The sequence below is a fragment of the Sphaeramia orbicularis genome, chromosome 21 (assembly GCF_902148855.1).
Source record: "Sphaeramia orbicularis chromosome 21, fSphaOr1.1, whole genome shotgun sequence".
Taxonomy (NCBI): domain Eukaryota; kingdom Metazoa; phylum Chordata; class Actinopteri; order Kurtiformes; family Apogonidae; genus Sphaeramia; species Sphaeramia orbicularis.
Window position 1 is genome coordinate 48,026,762 of NC_043977.1, and position 22,892 is coordinate 48,049,653.

Sequence of the window (22,892 nt, forward strand, 5' to 3'; positions counted from 1 at the left end):
ATGTCTGGGTCATCTTCACCTTCAGCCTCATCTTTGTATGATAGAGCTTTAACCTGCATTTGTGGATGGCATGGTGTTCACAGACAATGATTTCTGAGAGTGCAAACTCAATAAAAAGCTTACCATTACAGTCTTATTACTTTATCACAACTACAGTAGAGTTGTCTCTCAGGACAGTCTTATTATAATATAAACAACTGAGTGATATAAAACCTCACCTCTCTGCAGTTGTGGTGACTACAGACTCTCACACAAACTCCACATGTGCACATGAGCCGGTGTACGTCTTATATTTGAACTGATATATAGAACTTTCACATTCTGAATTGCATGAAATGCCATGTATTCAGTCATTTATAAAGAAACACATCTGAAACCAAACCCTCCCAACGCTGACTGTGCATTAGGTAATAAATGACAAGTGTGTCCCAACAGCTGCTGACCGGTCGGTCATTGGTTCCAGACTGAGGGAGAACTGCAAAGGAATACACTGTATTTGTGCTCACTGCTGCAAGAAATTAGACAACTAGAGGAACTCGGGGTTTCCTACAGGGTAATCAGAAGAATGAAGGTGGATATTCATAGTCACATTTTACCAAAGGAGTGGCCTGATTTAAAGCAGGTAGGCACGGAGACACAAACTGCTCATTTAAAATATCAGGTTATTACATTCTGGAACATTAGTGTAATTAAATCCACACAAACTGTGAGTCATTCAGTGGATTCTTTCTTTCTTTCTGAATTGAATGGTATGAAGTATTTTGTCGTTGTATATATTCCCTAAGGAGTGTCAGCATGGAATTGAGCAGCTGACCCCATAAACGTGTCCTTGATGGTTAAACTTTAATCAGTAGGTGGTACTTTGCTTTGCTCTTCCCTGTCATATCTTAACCTGCTACAACATCTGTAATAAGCTGTTATTAATAATCACCTGCTTATGGTGCAAGAACCTGCATTTAGCATCCTCGTCCTCCATGAAAAGTATAAAATTACAGTTACATACTATCATGTGTTTTCCTCATCATTTTCCACTTACTCATGTATATAGTCAAATGTAGGACAGATACTCTAAAAGTCTTTTTATTGTGTGAGTTATGTGAGTAATTTCATGAAATATATAATGGTTATAAACTTGACTGAAATGCCCAGTGTACAGGACAGTTCTATTATACTTAATTTATACTTGTAATATACCTTTACTAAGCCATTTCTGCGTCGTGTTTCTTGCAGCTGCCGCTGCCAGGCACAGTTCCACTTACTCCGCTTCCTTTCAGCCATTTCCGTGTTTCAGCCATTTCCGCATTGTGTTTGTTTCATCCATATAATATCATATGGATGCTCTGCTGCTGCCACTGACAGGCAGCGGCGTGAGCCTTCGCTTCCCACAATGCACGTTGCGACAAAATTCCGATGATGCCTGAGTTACCTCCCGGCTCTGTTTGTAAACAAATGGTTTATTTATGGTGGATGGCACTTCGAAATTGTTCACCATGAGGGAAGAGATTCAGGTGAGTAATCACAGAAAGACTTTCGGATTCGTGATGCTTAGGCTATGACTGAGGTTTTACAGATTTCATGAAAAATCGGTGACGAAAGTCTCCCGCACCTTTAACTGTTAATCCACCAATCCTGTCAATGCACATGTAAATAATTGGTGTAAAATGCAGTTTGTCATGCTTTCATGGTCATCAAATATGACCCATTTGGACATTCAGAGGCTCCATAGTGAATGTGGAAACATTATCATCTCCTACAACATTGATTCAGCAGTAAAACCCATTGATTTGATAAATGACAGTGGATGGAGACATTTGTTTTATGTTAAATGATATACTTGACTGAAAAAGTCACTTTTTCTTCAGTTTTTCTGTTTCTCATATAATAACTTTGAATTTACTCTGAGCTTTATAATAATAATAATGGGATAGATTTCTATAGTGCTTTTCAAAGCACTCAAAGCACTGTATGTTCCATTTTCATCCATTTTTCATTCGCTCTGGTGGTGGTAAACTCCCTTTGTAGCCACAGCTGCCCTGGGGCAGGCTGATGGAAGCGTGGCTGCCAATTCGTGCCAAACAGCCCCTCTGACCACCACTGAACATTCATACACCAGTGTGAGTGACACTGGAGGCAAGGTGGGTGAAGTGTCTTGCCCAAGGACACAACAGCAAATGACTAGGACAGAGCGGGATTCGAACTGGCAACCCTTAGGTTGGTCAATATGCTGTACCTTCTGAGCCATGGCCACCCCTTCAATGAACATCTACATGATAAGTGAATTAAATATAGGAAAATCACTTAAGAAAGGTTAAAGACAGAGAACAAAAAATCATTCGGGAACTGCGACAAAAGTAGCACTGGGTCTTTATGGATGTTGCTTTGTTCACTGGTGTCAGTCATGTTGAACAGGAAGGGGATCAGTCTGCTGTGTAGGTGATTGAGTTTATTCACATGGAAGTGACCAGAACACTTTTATTCAATGATTAGGAGAGGTGTCCCAATACTTTTGGCAATACAGTGTATGTAAATATTATAGTACTTTTTAATTCTGATAAGCTGTAACCCATGTTTCCATGTGTTTTCAGGTCATTTTTGACCTTTCCAGTATAATGTCTACATGTACTACAGTCCCCAGCCAAAAAGAAATGCTGATGCTAACTGTTATCTTTTATGACATACATTTGCAGTGGCATGATTTTGATCAACTTAACCCATGTCACAACAACTTTTTCTGTCATTTTTTGAACATATAACGTTACTGAACCCAGACCTTATCAACTGAACCAACCAAAAATCATAACCCCACAGGAATGATGGGTAATCACTCTGGAATAGGATCAGTCTGGATTTGACACTGTCCAATCTTTATGCTTCTATCAAATTCATGGCTGTTTAGGAAACGGGGAAACTACTGAATCAGTTAAATGGTTAAAGAACTGAAACATATGAATCAGTGCAGTAATTATGCAATGGAAGGATCTGAACTATTGGCTGCATTGAATCCAGGAGGGTATGGGCTACATTTATGTCAGTATGGCATCAGGGTTTCATTTCCTCTTTAGAAACGATTGTCTGGACAGGGTAAAGCATCTAACAAACACCTAAAACTAATCCTGACCAACCTGACCAACTCTTAATTCCTTCTGCTGGTATCAGAAGTTTTTGAATATTAATGTTACAAATCACACCTTAAAATCAACTGCATGGTGTTTCTGTGTTGTTAATCATACTCACTGTTATTTGTTACAGAGGTATGGATATGGTGGATTTGTCCAGCTTCACCATCACTGTAAGGTGAGTGTTTTTGGGGGCTGTATGTACAGACATAGTTGTGGTACAGATGCACTTATTCTTGTGCTCTGGATGGAACAGCTGCAGAACTCAGTGTGGTTCCACTGAATTTACCTCCAACACAGGTGACTTACATTTGCAAAGACACCTTCGGTATCACTTGGGGATCTACATTCAGCTACTGGCATCTGCAAGTTATAAATAAAAATAACAGTGCCTAAGAATGACACATTGAGAAATTTTATGAGATGTACAGGGTGGGGAAGCAAAATTTACAATGAACATTTAGTTGTTTTTTCTCAGCAGGCACTACGTCAATTGTTTTGAAACCAAACATATATTGATGTCATAATCATACCTAACACTATTATTCACACCTTTTCAGAAACTTTTGCCCATATGAGTAATCAGGAAAGCAAACGTCAAAGTGTGTGATTTGCTGAATGCACTCGTCACACCAAAGGGGATTTCAAAAATAGTTGGAGTGTCCATAAAGACTGTTTATAATGTAAAGAAGAGAATGACTATGAGCAAAACTATTACGAGAAAGTCTGGAAGATACTATTAAAGAAGAATGGGAGAAGTTGTCACCCGAATATTTGAGGAACACTTGCGCAAGTTTCAGGAAGCGTGTGAAGGCAGTTATTGAGAAAGAAGGAGGACACATAGAATAAAAACATTTTCTATTATGTCAATTTTCTTGTGGCAAATAAATTCTCATGACTTTCAGTAAACTAATTGGTCATACATTGTCTTTCAATCCCTGCCTAAAAATATTGTAAATTTTGCTTCCCCACCCTGTAAATGCCAGGCATGAATGAAAGGGCACATCTCTACCAAATGTTCAGCTGTCTGCTGTCATCTTGTGGCTACATATGGAATAAACAGCAAAGGCTCTGCCCAGGGCTTAGTTACTATAAATGTTAAATATGGAGTAGAATGAAATTAAGAAATTATATGATTTCTTATCCAAGAATAGAGACCATTAGAATTTATAATTTTGCAATTACATTGCATACTACATGAATGACACAGTTTCTTATTTTAATGTGTATAGAGCTGCTGGTAAAATTAATTACACAATATAGCACAGCAAAGCTTCACATATTTCCCTCACCTCCTTCCATCTAACCCCAAATAAAGAAATAGAAAGTACTTTTGTCTAGTTCACCTCCAATGATTGTGTTGTTGCTAGCTCTTTAGGTTTGGGTCATTTATATTCTTTTTATAATCATGGGCCTTACCATGTCTCACATTTAACTTTTCAGGTTAGATCCACATGGTTGTTTTAGTGTGATTTGTTTGCTTTTATAACACTGAAAGCTGTGTCATCTGTGTGCTCCATGTCTAGCTTTGTATTATTTAGTATATCTATTAGGCCTGTAACAGTACCCAAAGTTTTGGTTTGGTATGTTTTCATTTTTGAAAGCCACGTTTTGTTTTTTTTTGTTTTTTTTTTTTGTTTTTTTTTCAGTTCGGTACGGGTTGAAAGAAAACCCCTCAAAATGTCTTTAATGCATTTATTATGAATTTTTGAACATTTTTCCCCCAATTTTTGGAGACAATAGAATATAGAAAAACAGGAGTAATATAATTCTGCTGCTATAAATCAAATAGAAAATAAAATAAATAAAATATTATTAAATGTATTTTAAACATTAGTATTGCACTTTTCCCTGAAAGATAGTTTTGAACAAACAGCAAAAATCCAATCACTGTTCTGTCAGTTCACATTCTGTATAAAAAAAAAAAAAAAAAAAATTCCACATTAAGTGCAACATTAAGAAGAAGGCAAACTTGTTTTCTGTTTCAACAAACTTAAGAGCAACATTGACAACAAAATTGACGAAGTTATTCATTTTAGGACAGCTAACAAACTGTTTAGTCGACTTTGTATATTTCTGTGTGTGTGTGTGTGTGTGTGTGTGTGTGTGCAGGATGCGATTTGTCTAAAACACAGAGGGGGGGTGTTTTTTTTTTTTGTTTTTTTTTGTCGGAGTGAGGGGGGGGGTGCGGGGGGTGTCATTTACGTGGGAGTGCAGTCCATAACTAACATAACTAACGCTGGTGTGAAACGAAAGTGAAACTTTACATACTTTCAACGTCCAACTCCCAGCTTCTATTCCTGTATCATACAGTGTGGGTGTGTGAGACACAGACAGACAGAGCTAGTGTAAGTGTTTGAGAACTACTGTACATAGGCGGCAAACGTTTGTCTTATCAACATCTCTTTCCTCATTGTTGTCTTTCACCGGGAACCTGAAGTGATCCCAAACGGCACCATAATGATGACAGAGGGTCTTCAATCTCTTCCTTCCAAGTTGACATCATATTTGTTGTTTTTTTTTAACCTTATGGCAGCTGCTGTTTCATATTTCGGGTCAATGTGCGCTCCTTCAACATGTCCGTGTGGAACTTGCACAGATTTAAAGTTCCGCATTGAACAATGTCTTTCGTTCCTTTTTCTTTTTCTCAACCTACTGTGTGGTTTTGATATGGCTGTGTACCGAACCAAACTGCTGCGTACCAAAACAGTTTGGTTCGGTATGTGTACCATTACAGGCCTAATATCTATAAATGGGTCGGATGTTGGTGTGATATAATTTTCACAAATTATGGTTCAGTTTAATCCAGATCAAAAGCATTTCATCTGGCCTAAACTTACTGTGGTCTAAAACAAGATTGCTATGAAAGTGCCTCAAGTCTGGATTACATGATGTTATCTCCATTCAGCTCCCTTTAGTTTTTCTTTAAACAACATATTGTCAAGATTTGGTCAAATCTTATCAGTCAGTTTATTCCTGACCAACTGGGCCATGGTGCTTCAGTACAGCCTATGACAAGACAAAGAACATGTTTCCACAGTAGATCAAGTCTAAGGTTTCTGTACTGTACAATCAACGGTCAAGAGTCATTTTAAACATATTCAGTAATAGATGATGCTGACTCTTGTGTTACGTCCCAGGATGAAGCAAAGATGATGAAGGATGGAAAGCTATTCCGAGTGATTCAAGAAAACTGCTGGGATGCATGTGCACGTATTCGAGACATGGACCAATACGGTAAAAGCAGAGACATGAAACTAAATACCTACATGTATAAGCCTTGAAAGCCCATGTGTTATCTCAGGTTCAAAACATAATGTTTCCATTTCTAACTCACAGGTGTGTCGGTTCAGGCTCTGTCTACTGTCCCTGTCATGTTCAGTTATTGGGTAAGTGCAGATGACATAATCCTGTTTACAGAGAACTGGCTGAGTCTTCTCTGCAGTTACCATCTTTTACATAAAGGATGCATATTCAGTTCAAACTAGGATGACCAGGTGCTTAGTAGCCACATGTGTCCATCTTATTGTCCAGCTTATAAATATGAATAACAACAATTTGATTTGGTTGCACACAGTATGCATATTTTTGCACTAAGCATTTGTTTTTTGCTTTTTTGCACAGGTTTCAACAACTTTTTTTGCTTGCAAAAACAAAACCAAAAATCTACTTGTAAAAACTCAAAAAAGAAACCTCAGGTTTCAAATATTGTAATTGAATACTTTTAGAGAACCAGCTTTTTTTTTTTTTTTTTTTTTTTTTAATTTGAGTGCATGTTCTCAACCCTCGAAGGTAAACTAATCTATGTGCAATAAACCAAAAAGACATAACTGACAACATTATAACAGCTGTTTCCGCTGGTTCCAGTCAACCTAAAATTACTTGGACCAAAAACCTTTGTGCATCCATACACAGAACAGTCAAACATTTTGCATTCTTACACAGTAATAAAAATAGAATAAGATAACGTAAATGTCCTGTGGACTTTTGTCAAAAAATAAATATCCACATACTTACACATCAGTGGCGATTTCTCATAGGCTGCAAGGGAAGCCCGGCTTCCCCTAAAATTATGAAAATTAAATGGTTAAATATGTTCGGTTGTGTTGACATTTTATTGACTACAAATGCGTTAGAACACGTTCATCTCAAAGATGAGTTCGTTCAGAATCAGCTTTATCACAAACCAACAGATGCGATGCTGTTCACTTCTCATACATTCCCGCACATACATTTCTCATTCAATCTCTGCTCAGTGCATTTGTCCGTAGACTGCAGGCGTCTATGGGCTTCAATGGGACTGAGTGGAACAGTTTTTTTCATTGCGTCAAAACTGGACGGTAATTGGATAAATGCCACGATGTTGTCCCGCCCCTGGACGCCGGGCGTCTCTGGGGGTGAATGGAGCTGTGGGCGGAGCTCGGCCAGGCTGGACGCCAGAATCCCACGTGCTGATTGGAGGATCGGTCGAAAGGCTGAATCCTGTTTGATTGACAGCTAGTTTCAGATCTCCTCCTTCACTGACACAGTTCAGTTTATTACCGTCACACATTCTGCTGTGAAAGAGAGAGAGAAACCACTACGAAATTACTTGTTCATTTCTTGCACTGCAACTAAAACCCACTCATTGTACTTCCTTGTTTCAGTTTAACATAGTTTCAGCGTTTTCTTGTTTCAGTTACATAATTTAATCATTTCTTGTTTTGAGTTTATTATCGTTTTGTAGATAGTTAAATCAATCATACTGTCGGCTAGGTCGCAGTGAAAGGAGCATCTCTAGTTTAAAAAGGTTGAAGTCTTACACCCACAACACAATGGGCCAAGGCAATCTAAGCAGCCTAGCTCTGATGGATATTGAGAGGACACTGGTCCAGTCCCTGGAAAAGACGCCTACTGTGTACGATAAGGTCACTGAGCATTTTCTTAATTCTTTCTTTTTTTTTTTTTTTTTTTTTTTTTTTTTTTTTTTTTTATGTAAGCCGACAATGAGCTTCCCCTGTCTGAAAGACGAGCAGCCGCCACTGTTACACATACTCACACATATGTCTGAGGCTTTTGCATTTGTTTTTTGTGTGTCAGTGGGTGGAGGTCAGGAGGTCACTGGTGAGAGGTTGATGGACTCCTGACCCCACATGCATGTTGGTTGATTGACAGCAGACATAGCCAATGGTGATAAAAAATGAAAATCAGGATTGGAGAAAGGCCACTGCCCTGCACTTTGGAGAGCCAGAGTTAATCATATGTGGGACATTATCTCAATTTGTGGGACATGGAAAAAATAGTCATAATGCTGTGCTGTCAGGCACAAAGCAAGACAACTGGTCAACCTAGTTGAGACTGTGTGACGCAACAGTTTAGCTGCACAGTGAGGTCTGCATGTGCCTTTCCTTCCCTCAGTATGTGTGGCTAGGACCTGTGTTAAATGGGCTGCTAAATGGCAGAGGAAAATGTATAAGAATAGCATCTGTGGATCAATTTCCCAGTTAAATCAGAAGAAGAGTGTTCTGTTTGTGTTACTCTAATCTGTTTAATTTTAAAACAGAAAATTAATTATTTTTCCTGAATGTTTGCATTTCAGTTGTTTGCTTAATGTGTGTTAGTCATTGATTTGTGTGTTGCTGGATAGCCAACATTACTTGCTGCCTCTTGGTATGTGTTGTCATTCCAACACTGTGTACATGAGCCATTGTCCCTTGCATAGAAAACCTAGGGGAACTGCTCAGTGGACCACTGCTTCCTGCTGGGCCAAGATCATACTCACCAGGTCACGTACCATAAAGAAAACAGTTTTCATTTTCATTTTGTTTTCTTTTTTTGTGCGGAAGTTTGAAATTACAATGGAATTACATTAAATATCTGTTTAAATACTTCAATTTAAAAAATAATTTTCATTACATTGCATTACTATACATTCATGTTTGCATAAAATTGCTCTGCTTATTAAAGGTTCAGCATGTTATATTTACTAACATCTAGAGAGGAAGTTGCAGTTTGCAACTGACTGAATATCCTTTCACAATCCCCAACAATGACTCTCATAAACCCAAAAGTTCCTCTCCATGGCCCGTGTTTGTTTGTCCATTCTGGGCCTTTTGGTTAAGTGGATATTAACTCCAGACATTAGGTTTAAAGCTGCATGGAAACACAACGTGGCAGGGCTGGGCTGAGACTCATTTTCAGCCCTGGAGTTTCGTACCTCAGACCGGCCCACTTTAGATCACGACCAATTATTATTAAAATCATGGAATTATAGCCTTACATGTTAGGTCTACACATTGTTCTGCAAAGCCTTGTAATTCAGTGTATTTCCTAAAATATTTCCAATTCAGCGCAAGTAAAGGTTGCTTCAAAATGTGGATTTATTTCAACAGTGACACAACATCGACATCTCCAACATTATTATTCCTCACAACACAACAATAACAGAATCTATATTTTTGTCCTTATAAGTGTTAACATTTTTCAAACCTTTAAAATGTTTGAAATAAAATAAAAGAATATGTAAAAATATTAAATAAAAAAAAAAAAATAAAAAAAAAAAAATAAAGCTTGCTGCACTTTCTATCATTTTTGTATCCTCTGCAACAAAAGATTTCCATCACAACTTACTTGCGGTTTCTTCCATCTTTGCTATTGAAAACTTTTGATATAGTGATATTAGGGGTTTGACGAGGATGTTAAGAAAAAAATGTATGCATATCCTGTGACTGAGGGCGAGCAAAGCAATCAAAGCTAACAACAGACTCATCTTCATTTGTCTCATTTCTGACTAGTGGTTCAGGGTTGTGCTGCTGAGCTGCTCCTCTGTCATCAGTCCCTGAGTAGACTCTGCTCTCCCTTTCACACTTCCTCCAGTTTCCCTAGACTCGCCTGCACCTGTATCATAATAAACAATAATATCTACAGACATTTTGACTCACTCAACCAATTAAGATATTTACATTGGCAAAATATGCAGGCTTATTTGATATTACTTTATGCTATTGCCTTTCAGTTGTTGGCGTTGTGTATTTACTGTCTCACTTTTAATAATAAAAAATAAAATAGGTCAGTACTATCGTTTGGGTATAGAAAGTGGTTTTACTGGAACTAATGCTTGCTTGTTCACACAATCTGTTACAACAGCTCACCTTTTCCTTCCATCCTGACAGGAGTAATCCCCTCATCACTACTGGCTCCGGGCTCTGCTTCTGACACTAAATCACATTTTAAAAATGGTCATAATTCTCAGCACAAATCTTCTATTTTGCAAAGCCTTGGTGTCAGTTTCATTAATGTAGTGCTGAATCATCTAGTATCTCAGAGCACCTTTCATATTGAACAGGCCTACACCATACTCTTCATTGTAGCCTATTTATTCTAATAATATTAACTCTATGAGCAGTCCTACCTGCCCACTCTGGACTTGTGGGCTCATGGCTGGTGTCTGGTGCTGGATCTGCTTTCTGACTCTGAGGAGCTACAAGACAAACTTCCCCAGTCATGTGGTGTCGCTTCATACTATTATTTAAATTGCGTAACATTATGTTACACGCCAAAGTGCCACACAATTCATTGACTCGATAATTAACTAACTTGAAAGGTGGTTTACCTGTTTCATCATCCTCATTAGTTTTTTCCAACCGGGAGGTCGTTTTTGTGAAAAAGTTGCAGATTTTGGCACATTTGGCTGCGTTTGCTTCAAGAGCTTTCCTCTTTAATTCTTGTCTTCTCCGCGCCACCCTTGCTCTTTCTATTATCCATGTTTCAAACAGCAAACAGAGCTGACCATCGGCATAGCCTACAGTGCAGAGATGGTATATGCTACACAGCTACAGTATAGAGCTACTAACCGTATGCAAGGACATGTTACGTCACGGTGCATCTGCTTGCTAGTAGAGGGGGTGGCGGCCCAGGAACAGCAGTTGCAGTTTACATGATCAACCCAGTGCTATGACTGACCCCCCCGCCCAAAAAATTTGTATACATATATATATATATATATATATATATATATATATATATATATATATATATATATATATATATATATATATATATATATATATATATATATATATATATATATATATATATATATATATATATATGTATGTATATGTATATGTATATATGTATATACATGGTGATCTCCGTGAACAGCAATCTGCTTTTTCTGTGCACAGAAGTGGCTCATTCTAAGATAACAAATACACAGCAATTCTTATTGCCTATAGGTAAAACATAGATAGGAATAATATACTCCATTTCTACATTTCAATTCTCCTGATTTCCTCTAAGTGTTCTGTGCTGATTAGAGCGTCTTGTTTGTCTTTCCTCACCTCAGTTGCAACACAAACAAACCTTAAGAATATGTGTCTAAAAAACAACAACCTATTGTATAATTACAGGCCAAACCTCATGACACCCTGGATCTCTGTGGCCTTTTAAATGACGGTCTGGCCCAGACAGTTCGTGCCCACCCAAAGAGGTTTGTAGGTTTGGGAACACTGCCAATGCAGGCCCCTGATTTGGCTGTGGTGGAGATGACCCGCTGTGTCAATGAACTGGGCTTCCCTGGGGTCCAGATCGGCTCTCACATCAATGACCTGGACCTCAATGCTGTAGAGCTCCATCCCTTCTATGCTGTAAGATGTCACCTGTTCAGTCACCTGACTGATTATTTACTGATGTCTTGGCTGTTATGTCATCTGTCATTTATTTACCAGTAAGAATACTCATATGTATTTATCCTGCAGGCAGCTGAAGAGCTGGGCTGCTCCATATTCGTCCATCCATGGGACATGCAGACAGATGGGAGGATGGCCAAGTATTGGCTGCCCTGGCTAGTGGGTGAGGAAAATAAAGAAACAATCAGGAGGATTTATCATGTTGCAGAATTTTCTGTCTATCTCATATGTCGAAAAAACATTTTTATTGTGCGCCACATGTCACTTTATTTATAAAAAAAAAAATGCTTACAGTTTACTAGTTGTCTTGTTAAAAATGTAAAGTACTTTTAGTATTTTAATTACTTAATACACTGATAACTTTCTGATTACTACCTACTGTTTGAACTTGGGAAATAAAGCTGAAAAGTTACACCATGTGACATAAACATCACAACAAATGCATTGCTAATGAATGACAAACTTTATCAAAAGGTGTTCACTATAACTAGAGTTAAGACTAAAAGACCTAAAGATCAGTCTCCAGCCAAGGCGTCTGATCAAACAACAGAGTGAAACTACTGTGATTTGCTGTGTTTTGTGTTTCAAAGGCATGCCCTCAGAGACAACCATGGCCATTTGCTCAATGATATTTGGAGGTATCTTCGAGAGATTCCCTAAACTGAAAGTCTGTTTTGCTCATGGAGGTACTGAAAAGACCAGACATTTCCAATCCACTTCAAATATTGTCCTTCAAAGTTACAGTAACGTGACATGAGTGCAGCGGTGTCAACCACATACACTTTGTATTTGTGCATACTTAAAATGCCTTCACTGCGCTTTGTTGTTCTGGTTACAGGTGGCTCATTCCCATTTACTGTTGGTAGGATTGAACATGGACACAAAGTCCGTCCTGACCTGTGTGCCGTGGACAATAAATTCAATCCACGCAAATACCTTGGTTCTTTCTACACTGATTCTCTTGTTCATGATCCCATTTCCTTGAAGCTTCTCATTGATATTATTGGAAAGGTGAGCCACTAATCATTTCCCATGTGCTTCTGGTGGTCACAAAGAGGATTTGCCATATAAAACAGTTCAGAGAACATTGCAAATTGGGAGTTTTAACAGATAAGAGGTTAACACACTAAATAAACCTGGGATAGAAGCAGATTATAGACCTTACAGAGTACTGCAGGGATGAATGGGATTCAGCCTCATAAAAAGCCAGTGGGATTGTAAAACTGGGCTCATGACTACATAGACGGCTTTTTCACGGTCAGTTTGGCACCATTAAATGTCCCAAACAACTGTTGTCATGTGTTGTCGTGTAACTACTTCTTAGCAAACACCTCTTTTTAGACTCCTGAAATATCAATAAGTGGTGGATTAACATGAGGAAAAGTACTGAGAAAAGGAAACTAGAAAGTTTAATATTCTAACGTTCATGTTTTAAGACCAAGGGACAATGGCTGCGGCTCGTCATATATGTATATATATATATATATATATATATATATATATATATATATATATATATATTTATATTTATATATATATATTAGGGATGTCCGATAATATCGGCCCACCGATATTATCGGCCCGATATTGGCATAAAAATGTAATATCGGTACACTAAAGGTCGGTATTGGTTTTTTTGCCTATCATTAAAACTGATAAAATAATGCTTTGATTTCACCGCATTTACCAACGCATAAATGAAGCATTGTTTGTAGCTGAAAGAAATGTGCAGTTTTCAAAATTGTACAGTAGAGTTGCCACACTGTAATAGACTCATGGAGGGAGGGAGAGAAAACAAATAAATATGGCATTTTTTCCACAACTTAACTCTTTCTCCGCCAATGACAAGATTTTCCGTCACTCCGTGTTTTCACTGTTATACTGTAGTTGAAGCTGTTGCGGATCGTGTGAATTACTTTCCTTAGTCCAAAAACAAACAGTTAAGCAGCTTTTTCGGAAAAATGACGGTTTAACGTTTTCGCACTGGAGTCTCCATATCCCATGGCAACGCATCCAGCGGCAGTCACTGTGAATGAGGAAATGCAGACTGTGCAGGAACCGCGCGCAGTTTCAAAAGCCTTAAAGATGATTATGGAGACAGAGTCTGACAATTTAGTATATGATGGAGCTACAGAAGAACGATTTAGAGACAGGAATGGAGAAATAGAAGGTGAGGGAGACGGACACGGAACACGGGAAACACGGAGCGGCTCAGGTCCGACACGAAGTGTGTGTGTGTGTGTGGGGTGTGTGTGTGTGTGGGGTGGGGGAGGGGGGAGGGGGGGAGGGGGGGGACGGAGCGACACGGAGAAAATGACAGACAGGAGGAAGAGAAAAGAGACAGTGGACATTCAAGGAGAAGACAGACAGACAGACATGGGACAAGACAAAGGACAGCTAGTGTTCATCTGTTAAAGTGAGTTCAGATTCAGACTGAGGACATGGAACAGAATCAGCTGTATAATGTCAGCAGGGACACAGGTAAGACACTGTTTGATTTGGCTTTAGTATGAAATAAATACGTACATATATTCATACAGAGATAAATAACTAGATGTCCATATAATTATTTCCAGATCAAACACAGCAGGTGGTCCAACAGAAAATGTGGTACAGCCAAGGAAAGGCCAGAAATCTACAGTATTTAGTGCATTTGTTTCTTTTTTTCTTGAAAATGAAATGTTTATAGAAAAAAACTAAACTACTATGTGGAAGACTTATAACTGATGTATGTAAATGTGATAAGTTTAGAAGGAACCTGGTGCTTTAGAAGATGTTTGGTTTAAAGTTTGGTGTAGATTCCTCTAATATTTTGTGGAATGATGGGATATCTTAGCGCTGTTTGATATTATTATTGTTGTTATTATTATTTTATTTTGTGATTTGGAATACAGTGTTACTGTTGGTAAATGAGAAAGAGTCAAAAATGTAAATAGGAAATCAATTTTATCTTGAAAATCAATATCTTTGGAAAAAAATGCAGTTTTCTCAGTTTTTTGCTCAAAATTCATTTTTTTCCTGAAAATTACCAATATTCAAACGTTCCTATCTCATGAACGAATGAAGATAGAATAAAATTGTTTCTTGTGTTTAAAAGTTGAAGTTCTGTTCTTTCGTTTGATGTATTCAGTGTTCACATACTCTTAACACAACATTTTCAGTCAGCCTCCAAAGATTAGTGAAAATGACCAAAAAGGCTGGCGCTGGCTACCAACTCACTGGAAAATGCTCTGGCAGGGAAAGAGTTAAGTTGAAGTATGTATTCTTTGCACAGACAGTGTTTACATTTTAAAAGCCTTGTTGCATTTGAGAATGCATCCAATGGGGCATCACAATAAAATTAGGCATGATGTGTTAATTCCATGACAGGAGATATGTGATGTTACCTAAAATTAGTTTAATATCCCACATATATCGGCAGCGATATCAGTAGATATCGGAATCGGAAATTAAGCGTTGGACAATATCGGCATATCGGTTTTTGGCAAAAAAGCCAATATCGGACATCCCTAACATATATATATATATATATATATATATATATATATATATATATATATATATATATATACACACACACACACACACACACACACACACACACACACATATATATATATATATATATATATATATATATATATATATATAAAATTGTGAGATATATTTATATCTGCACCTTCTCTGCATGTTCTTACAGTCTATTCTCCTTTCAGGACAAAGTGATGCTAGGAACAGACTATCCATTTCCACTGGGTGAACTGCAGCCTGGATCACTGATTGAGTCAATGGATGAATTTGATGATACACTAAAGGTAGTTTTAGTGTAGTTGTTTACATAATTTTTTAATCTTTTATTTTGATAGTGAGAACACTGTATATGATGGTATATAGCATGTAATTATTTTTTGTGCCTCATTAAAGGCATTAGAAAGAATAGAAAACAGTTTATCAGCTGTGGCAGAGTTAGCCCAAAGAGCTTCTAATTTAGTAATTGTTTTGTAATGTAGTGTTATTTGGTACATTTAGTAATTTAATTTATTTGCAATTAAGAAATTTTATAATGTAATTTTACAATACATGCCTTTTTTTCTTTCAGGATAAACTGCTTGCTGTGAATGCACTGGAGTTTTTAGGCCTGAAACGAGAACAGTTTGAGTAGCAGGAAAATCCAAGAAACAAATGCTTCACAAAGTGGAATCATGCACACTTAATTAGAGAAGCTCACTGTTTTTTGGCTTATGGTAACTAGTCTGTTATCATGTTATGAAGCAGGAAATTCAAGGCATTTAAAAACTGTATATGTGAGTGAGTGTAATTATTTTCAAGTAAAAGCCTTGACACAGAAAGCATGTAGAGGCTAACCAATGCTACATACAACACCTTTGAGTGTTATACTTCAAATTGTGAATATATCCAAAAATAGTATAAAACTATAACAATAAAATGTGAACCTGATTTTTTTGTATTCATTCATTCATTTTCCATATCTGCATTATCCTTGGGAGTGTTGTGGAGTTTCTGGAGTCTATCCCAGCTTCCATTGGAAATAATAAATAGAGGTGATCAAAATAAAATAGCAATTGCCATGTACACTTGTAATAACAAAATAAATTCAGTATGTATTGCTCAAAAAGGAGTGGGAAGAAGAAAACTTATTAAATCCCACCCCCTCCTCTCATTTATACAACATAATACATTACTTTTGCTTCCTTAATGAAAAGGTTACAGTTTGGGACACTGTGTTTCACTGTGGGGATGGTGTTCTTTGGGTTATATGCCTCTCCCTTTTTCTTCCAAACATAAGCAGTGTCTCTATGGCCAAAGAGCTCTAGTTTAGTCTCATCAGACCATAGGACAAACTTCCAGTATGCATAATCTTTCTCCAGGTTGGACTGAACATACTTAAGTCTGGCTTAAAGGTGTCTCTTCTTCAAAAGTGGAGTTTTTCTTGGTCTGCAAACTTGCAGTTCATTCCTGTGCAGAGCTCTAGTGACTGTCTTTTTAGAGACTATGATTCCTGATGTGGCCAAGTCCTTCACCAGTGTCTTGGCAGTTGTTCTGGGTTCTTTAGACGCATTTCTCACTAGTTTTCTTTCCAGGGTCTTTAAACTCTTTCGCTTCCTACCTCTGCAAGGCTTGTTCTGGACTGTGTGGCTGTCTTGGAAACACTTTGAAATGCTTGAATAGCTTTGTATATCCTTCTGCTTTGTGTGCAGCAATAATTATTTTTCTCAAGTCCAAACTGATTTATTTAGTTTTTGACGTGGTGCTTTCTCAACTGACAGCTCAATGACCCATACTGAGGCTTTTATACCATGTTTTAACTTAAATGTTGAGAGAAATCACCTGATTCACCTGAGCACTTTTAAGCACATCACCTGTGAGGTTAAAGCACATCACTGCACAAAAGTGGTTTGTGCAATAGTAATGTCCCTGGTTATTACCTCCGCCAGGAGGTATTGTGATCGCTTTCCTTCGTGTGTTTGCATGAGTGAGTGCGTGCGTACGTGTTTGTTTGTTAACAAGATAACTCCAAAAGTAATGGACGGATTTTCATAAATTTTCAGGAAATGTTGATACTGGCACAAGGAAGAAATGATTAAATTTTGGTGGTGATCGGGTGTGTGTGTGTGTGTCGGGGGGGGGCAGCACAGGGGCCCACTGATCTGCCTTGGCGGAGGTCTTTGCTCTCCGAGTGCTTTTCTTGTTAGGCCCGAGCCGAGTAAAGCCGGTGCAGGGCCTATTGAGTCTGCAGTGGGCGCATGGGGACAAAATCGCCAGTGACGCGGTCGCCTTTCGCCACTGTCGCCACTCTCACACATATTCACATTCACGGCACTGAGACATTTCCGAAGATGTATATGACATGTGCACAAATCGCATATTTACACCTGCTCAGAATGAATGGGAGTCAATGGGACACGCCCACTCGGGGTCAGTCATGTGGGTGTAAGTGCACGACACGTGACCTCTGACCCCACAGACATGTGGGGGAGCTCGAGAGCTTTCACATAAGGCCAAATATGTGGTTGCCATAGAAACGGCTATATTGTTCTTGCTCAGATTATTATTATTTTTCTTTATTTATTTTTTTTATTAGGCCCGAGCCGAGTAAAGCTGGCGCAGGGCCTATTGAGTCTGCAGTGGGCGCATGGGGACGAAATCGCCAGTGACGCGGTCGCCTTTCGCCACTGTCGCCACTCTCACACATATTCACATTCACGGCACTGAGACCTTTCCGACGATGTATATGACATGTGCACAAATCGCATATTTACACCTGCTCAGAATGAATGGGAGTCAATGGGACACGCCCACTCGGGGTCAGTCACATGTGTGTAAGTGCACGACAGGTGACATCTGACCCCACAGACATGTGGGGGACCTCGAGAACTTTCAAAAAAGGGCAAATACGTGGTTGCCATAGAAACGGCTATATTGTTCTTGCTCAGATTATTATTATTTTTATTTTTTTTATTTTATTTTTTTTGTCTTATTTTTCTTTCTCCTGCGCTTTGAGCTCAATTTTGACCCTCTGAACATTTACGAAAACTCACCAAATTTCGCCTAAAATTCAGAAGTGTGAGAAATTGAATTTACATATAGGTTTCGTAGATGTCGGTAAAGAAACGTTGCGGCAGCGCCCCCTTGAAAAGTGGAAATGCATTGCGCCAATGGGAGCGCGTCCAACATAAAGTTTGTCATAGAGCCACGAAAATCGGTAGACAGATTCATCATGAGCAGACAAACAAAAAATATTATTATGGCCACGCCCCTAAACCAACCCTTAGTCGGCCATATTGGATTGAAATTTCCAAAATGCTGAGTCAGCGTTTTCGCTGAAGTTGTATTTTAACTATCTCCAACTAAGCCGTTTGGCTGAATGAGCTCAAAATCGGTGTACAGTATCTAGAGAAGTGGGGCATCAAAAGTTAGCCGAATCTTTTGAATCGGCATCACCGTTTTTGTGTGACGAGGTTGAAAACTTTGCGAAGTTTTTTCGAAAATTTACCATCACAAAAATTGCTTCAGCTAAGACATACGAACACCGATTTGGCTGAAATTTGACTCAGACGTCCATCTCCCAGGCCTACACCCATTTATTAAAAGAAATTGAAATTTCGCACTATAGCGCCCCCTACAAATGTACATTTACAAAAATGACATCAGTTCGGACATACGAACACCGATTTGGCTCAAATTTGACTCAGACATCTGTCTCCAAGGCCTACACCTATTTATCAAAAGAAACTGAAATTTTGCAATACGGCGCCCCCTACAAAAAATTTTAATATTTTTTATTAAAATTGCTTCAGTTCGGACATACGAACACCAATTTGGCTCAAATTTGACTCAGACGTCTATATCCAAGGCCTACACGCATTTATCAGAAAAATTTGAAATTCGGCGCCATAGCGCCCCCTACAATGTTACCTTTACGAAAATTACTTCACGTTAGACATGCGAACACCAATTTGGCTCAAATTTGAATCAGTTGTCAATCTCCCAGGCCTACACCCATTTATCAAAACAAATTGCGACTTCACTCAGTAGGGCCCCCTACAAATTTACCTTCACGAAAATTGCATCAGTTCAGACATGTGAACACCGATTTGGCTCAAATTTGACTCAGTGGTACATCTCGCAGGCCTACACCCATTCAATGGAACAAATTGAATTTTTGCTCATAGCATCCCCTACAGATTTATATATACAAAATTTTGTTCAGTTCGGACATACGAACACTGATTTGTCTCAAATCAATTGTCAATGTCCCAGGCCTAAACCCATTCATTAGAAGACACAAAATTTGGGGCTACAGCGCCACCTGCTGAACGATGAGCATACTTCCACTGGACGTGCCCTTGGCGAGGGCCTTTAGATGCCGCTTGCGGCTTTAATTTTTCTTTCTCCTGCGCTTTGAGCTCAATTTTGACCCTCTGAACATTTACGAAAACTCACCAAATTTTGCCTAAAATTCAGAAGTGCGAGAAATTGAATTTACATATAGGTTTCATAGATGTCGGTAAAGAAATGTTGCGGCAGCGCCCCCTTGAAAAGTGGAAATGCATTGCGCCGATGGGAGCGCGTCCAACATAAAGTTTGTCATAGAGCCACGAAAATCGGTAGACAGATTCATCATGAGGAGACAAACAAAAAATATTATTATGGCCACGCCCCAAAACCAACCCTTTGTCGGTCATATTGGATTGAAATTTCCAAAATGCTGAGTCAGCGTTTTCGCTGAAGTTGTATTTTAACTATCTCCTACTAAGCCGTTTGGCCGAATGAGCTCAAAATCGGTGTACAGTATCTAGAGAAGTGGGGCATCAAAAGTTAGCCGACTTTTTTGAATCGGCTTCACCGTTTTTGTGTGACGAGGTTGCAAACTTTGTGAAGTTTTTTCGAAAATTTACCATCACAAAAATTGCTTCAGCTCAGACATACGAACACCGATTTCGCTGAAATTTGACTCAGACATCTATCTCCCAGGCCTACACCCATTTATTAAAATAAATTGAAATTTCGCACTATAGCGCCCCCTACAAATGTATATTTAAAAAAATGACATTAGTTCGGACATACGAACACCGATTTGGCTCAAATTTGACTCAGACATCTGTCTCCCTGGCCTACACCTTCTTGTCAAAAGAAACTGAAATTTCACACTACAGCGCCCCCTACAAGTTTTTTAAATAATTTTTTATTAAAATTGCTTCAGTTCGGACATACGAACACCAATTTGGCTCAAATTTGACTCAGACGTCTATCTCTCAGGCCTACACCTATTTATCGAAAAAATTTGAAATTTGGAGCTGTAGCGCCCCCTACAATTTTACCTTTACGAAAATTACTTCAGTTCAGACATACGAACACCAATTTGGCTCAAATTTGAATCAGTTGTCAATATCCCAGGCCTACACCCATTTATCAAAAGAAATTGCCATTTCGCTCACTTGCGCCCCCTACAAATTCACCTTCACGAAAATTGCATCACCTCGGGCATATGAACACCGATTTGGCTCAAATTTGACTCAGTGGTACATCTTGCAGGCCTACACCCATTCAATTGAAGAAATTTTATTTTAGCTGCATAGCGCCCCCTACAGATTTACTTATACAAAAATGTCCTTAGTTCGGACATACGAGCAATGATTTCCCTCAAATTTGAATCAGTTGTCAATCTCCCAGGCCTACACCCCTTCATCAGAAGAAACTGAAATTTGGTGCTAGAGCGCCACCTGCTGAACAATGTGCATACTTCCACTGGACGTGCCCTTGGCGAGGGCCTTTAGATTCCGCTTGCGGCTTTAATTTATCATTATTATTATTAGGCCCGAGCCGAGTAAAGCCGGCGCAGGGCCTATTGAGTCTGCAGTGGGCGCATGGGGACGAAATCGCCAGTGACGCGGTCGCCTTTTGCCACTGTCGCCACTCTCACACATATTCACATTCACGGCACTGAGACCTTTCCGACGATGTACATGACATGTGCACAAATCACATATTTACACCTGCTCAGAACGAATGGGAGTCAATGGGACACGTCCACTCGGGGTCAGTCATGTGGGTGTAAGTGCACAACACGTGACCTCTGACCCCACAGACATGTGGGGGACCTCGAGAACTTTCAAAAAAGGGCAAATACGTGGTTGCCATAGAAACGGCTATATTGTTCTTGCTCAGATTATTATTATTATTATTATTATTTATTTATTTTTTTTGTCTTATTTTTCTTTCTCCTGCGCTTTGAGCTCAATTTTGACCCTCTGAACATTTACGAAAACTCACCAAATTTTGCCTAAAATTCAGAAGTGTGAGAAATTGAATTTACATATAGGTTTCGTAGATGTTGGTAAAGAAATGTTGCGGCAGCGCCCCCTTGAAAAGTGGAAATGCATTGCGCCAATGGGAGCGCGTCCAACATAAAGTTTGTCGTAGAGCCACGAAAATTGGTAGACAGATTCATCATGAGGAGACAAACAAAAAATATTATTATGGCCACGCCCCTAAACCTACCCTTAGTCAGCCATATTGGATTGAAATTTCCAAAATGCTGAGTCAGCGTTTTCGCTGAAGTTGTATTTTAACTATCTCCTACTAAGCCGTTTGGCCAAATGAGCTCAAAATCGGTGTACAGTATCTAGAGAAGTGGGGCATCAAAAGTTAGCCGAATTTTTTGAATCGGCATCACCGTTTTAGTGTGACGAGGTTGCAAACTTTGCAAAGTTTTTTTGAAAATTTACCATCATAAAAATTGCTTCAGCTCAGACATACGAACAGCGATTTGGCTGAAATTTGACTCAGACGTCCATCTCCCAGGCCTACACCCATTTATTAAAAGAAATTGAAATTTCGCACTATAGCGCCCCCTACAAATGTACATTTACAAAAATGACATCAGTTCGGACATACAAACACCGATTTGGCTCAAATTTGACTCAGACATCTGTCTCCTAGGCCTACACCTATTTATCAAAAGAAACTGAAATTTTGCACTATAGCGCCCCCTACAAAAATTTTTAATATTTTTTATTAAAATTGCTTCAGGTTCGGACATACAAACACCGATTTGGCTCAAATTTGACTCAGACGTCTATATCCCAGGCCTACACCCATTTATCAGAAAAATTTGAAATTCGGCGCCATAGCGCCCCCTACAATGTTACCTTTACGAAAATTACTTCACGTTAGACATGCGAACACCAATTTGGCTCAAATTTGAATCAGTTGTCAATCTCCCAGGCCTACACCCATTTATCAAAAGAAATTGCCACTTTGCTCAGTAGCGCCCCCTACAAATTTACCTTCACGAAAATTGCATCAGCTCAGACATACAAACACCGATTTGGCTCAAATTTGACTCAGCGGTACATCTCACAGGCCTACACCCATTCAATGGAACAAATTGAATTTCGGCTTATAGCGCCCCCTACAGATTTATATATACAAAATTTTGTTCAGTTCGGACATACGAACACTGATTTGTCTCAAATCAATTGTCAATGTCCCAGGCCTAAACCCATTCATTAGAAGACACAAAATTTGGGGCTACAGCGCCACCTGCTGAACGATGAGCATACTTCCACTGGATGTGCCCGTG

The 22,892-nt window shown here is 38.8% G+C and overlaps 1 protein-coding gene across 1 annotated transcript; it reads left to right on the plus strand.

Moving 5' to 3' along the window:
* Nucleotides 1-565: 565 nt before the first annotated feature.
* On the plus strand, nucleotides 566-16,141 carry acmsd (aminocarboxymuconate semialdehyde decarboxylase). Its single transcript, XM_030125090.1, has 10 exons — nucleotides 566-622; nucleotides 3,250-3,294; nucleotides 6,257-6,353; nucleotides 6,456-6,505; nucleotides 11,507-11,743; nucleotides 11,855-11,948; nucleotides 12,376-12,471; nucleotides 12,624-12,796; nucleotides 15,502-15,600; nucleotides 15,885-16,141. Exons 1-10 carry the CDS (start codon nucleotides 566-568, stop codon nucleotides 15,945-15,947), a joined length of 1,011 nt encoding a protein of 336 aa, XP_029980950.1. The 3' UTR covers nucleotides 15,948-16,141.
* Nucleotides 16,142-22,892: the final 6,751 nt, after the last annotated feature.

Coding starts and splice junctions, on each gene's coding strand:
- acmsd (XM_030125090.1), top strand. CDS start 566: ATGAAGGTGGATATTCATAGTCACATTTTACCAAAGGAGTGGCCTGAT. Junction 6,354..6,455: donor TCGAGACATGGACCAATACG/GTAAAAGCAGAG, acceptor TCTAACTCACAG/GTGTGTCGGTTCAGGCTCTG. Junction 15,601..15,884: donor AATTTGATGATACACTAAAG/GTAGTTTTAGTG, acceptor TTTTTCTTTCAG/GATAAACTGCTTGCTGTGAA.